Source organism: Chiloscyllium plagiosum, chromosome 37 (genome assembly GCF_004010195.1).
Source record: "Chiloscyllium plagiosum isolate BGI_BamShark_2017 chromosome 37, ASM401019v2, whole genome shotgun sequence".
NCBI classification, from domain to species: Eukaryota; Metazoa; Chordata; class Chondrichthyes; order Orectolobiformes; family Hemiscylliidae; genus Chiloscyllium; species Chiloscyllium plagiosum.
Window position 1 is genome coordinate 20,314,574 of NC_057746.1, and position 2,089 is coordinate 20,316,662.

The following is a 2,089-nucleotide window of genomic DNA, read 5'->3' on the forward strand; positions in this document are numbered from 1 at the left end:
GTTCAGCAACACTCCCTAGGACCTTACCATTAAGTGTATAAGTCCTGCTAAGATTTGCTTTCCCAAAATGCAGCACCTCGCATTTATCTGAATTAAACTCCATCTGCCACTTCTCAGCCCATTGGCCCATCTGGTCAAGATCCTGCTGTAACCTGAGGTAACCCTCTTCGCTGTCCACTACACCTCCAATTTTGGTTCCCTGGCTTGTCTTTACCGCCCTTCTTAAACAGTGGCACCACTTTAGCCAACCTCCAGTCTTCCAGCACCTCACCTGTGACTATCGATGATACAAATATCTCAGCAAGAGGCCCAGCAATCACTTCCCTGGCTTCCAACGGAGTTCTCGGGTACACCTGATCAGTTCCTGGGGATTTATCCACTTTTATGCATTTCAAGACATCCAGCACTTCTCTTCCTCTGTATTATGGACAGTTTTCAAGATGTCACATCACAGCAGCTCTGGAGTCAGATGTATCCCAGACCAGATGAGGGCGACTGACTCACTTCACCTGATCATGAGTGAAGCAGATGGGTGTTTAATAACGGTTGATGATAGTCATTACTCGGACTCCAAATTTTTTTTTGAGAATTCATTGTACTCGATCACACAGGCTGCTAGTCTCCACTCCCAGGGTGTTAGACTGGAGCCGACTGGTCTAGCAACATTCCCACTATGCCACGGTCATCCGAGAGATGTCCGTTGTTGATCCGTGGTTCTGACAGTCGGAGATCTCTCTCTCTCTCTCTCTCTGTGCATCGACTCTCCGTCAGTGACCCCAGCTTCAAGCAGTCAAAGGGGAGTGTTTGATTTGATTTATTGATGTCACATGTACCCAGGTACACAGTGAAATGTTTTGCGTGCAGCACAGGCAGATCATACCATGAAAAAAATCACAGGGTAGTTGAACAGATGCAAAGACCAATGTTAGATTTAAAATTTGAGAGGCCCATTCAAGTAACGGGGGAGGAAGAAGCTGTCCTTGAACCTGATGGTGCATGTGTTTAAGTTATTGTATCTTCTGCCTGATGGAAATGTTTGGAGGAGATTACAACCGAGGGGTGGGAGAGGGCTTAGATGATGTCGGCTGCCTGCCCATGACAGTGAGAGGTGGCAAAGGAGCCAATGGATGGAAGTTGGGGAGGGTGGTGCTAGAAAAGCACGGCCAGTCAGGCAGCGCCCGAGTCGACGTTTTGAGTACGAGCTGATGAAGAGCCGGCTCTGCTGCCCCTTGGGTGCTGGCTGACCGGCCGTGCTTTTCCAGCACCACCCTTTCCGACTCTGACCTCCAGGGTCTGCAGCCCTCGCTTCCTCCCCGGTGAACGGAGGGCTGGGGCCAGCGTGACAGACCAGGCTGCGTTCACGGCTCTCTGCGGTTAGCTGGCTGCACGCCGAGCTCCCACCGAGTCTGGCGGGGGGGGGGGGAGGTGGTGTCGGCACTCCGGCTCATTTCTGACGGCGATCTCTCCCCACCCCACCCCCCCTCCCTCCCTTTCCAGGCTGCTGCATCTACGAGAAGCCGAGGGCGTTCGGCGAGAGCTCGTCGGAGAGCGAGGACGAGGACGGGGGCTGCGGCAACGCCCACTGCGTCCGGGGCCACAAGAAACCGTTCGCAGGGGAGCCGCGCTCCGACCACAACCACGACAGCGAGCACTCCAATCACGGCCTCAGCCAGCCGCCAGAAAACTGAGGGAGAAGGAGGGGGAGGTGGGGTGTGCTGGGGAGAGAGAGAGAGACACTTGGGGGGTTAGGGGAGGGAAGGTGTGGTTTCGAGGGGGAAACTGAAATGAGTGAGTGGAGCTGGGATGGGGAGGGCGGCGAAGGGTTGGGGGGCTGCTGCTGGTGATGGAACACTTGTCCCCCACTGGACACGCCTGCTGTCCCAGCCCCCCCGTCAACAGGCTGACTGTGTGGTTCCCCACCCCCTCTAATCGAGGGGAGGGTTGGTTTTTTTCCCCTTTTTATTTAACAGGCCTGTAAATTCCGACTGCGTTTATAAATTTATTTGAAGTGGGGTTTGGGGCTGGGGGGGGGGAATGTGGGGGAGAACTCTCGCCGTCCGTCGAGGGTGCTGGGATGGGATGGGAGGGG

General features: G+C 54.8%; 1 protein-coding gene across 1 annotated transcript in view; it reads left to right on the forward strand.

Moving 5' to 3' along the window:
- The window catches only part of ppp1r11 (protein phosphatase 1, regulatory (inhibitor) subunit 11), a 7,868-nt gene extending 5,908 nt beyond the window's left edge, over window positions 1-1,960 (forward strand). Inside the window, exon 3 of the mRNA XM_043678046.1 lies at window positions 1,498-1,960. Within this exon, the coding sequence (XP_043533981.1) occupies window positions 1,498-1,688 (191 nt within the window). The 3' untranslated portion in view covers window positions 1,689-1,960. The remainder of the gene's footprint in view (window positions 1-1,497) is intronic.
- Window positions 1,961-2,089: the final 129 nt, after the last annotated feature.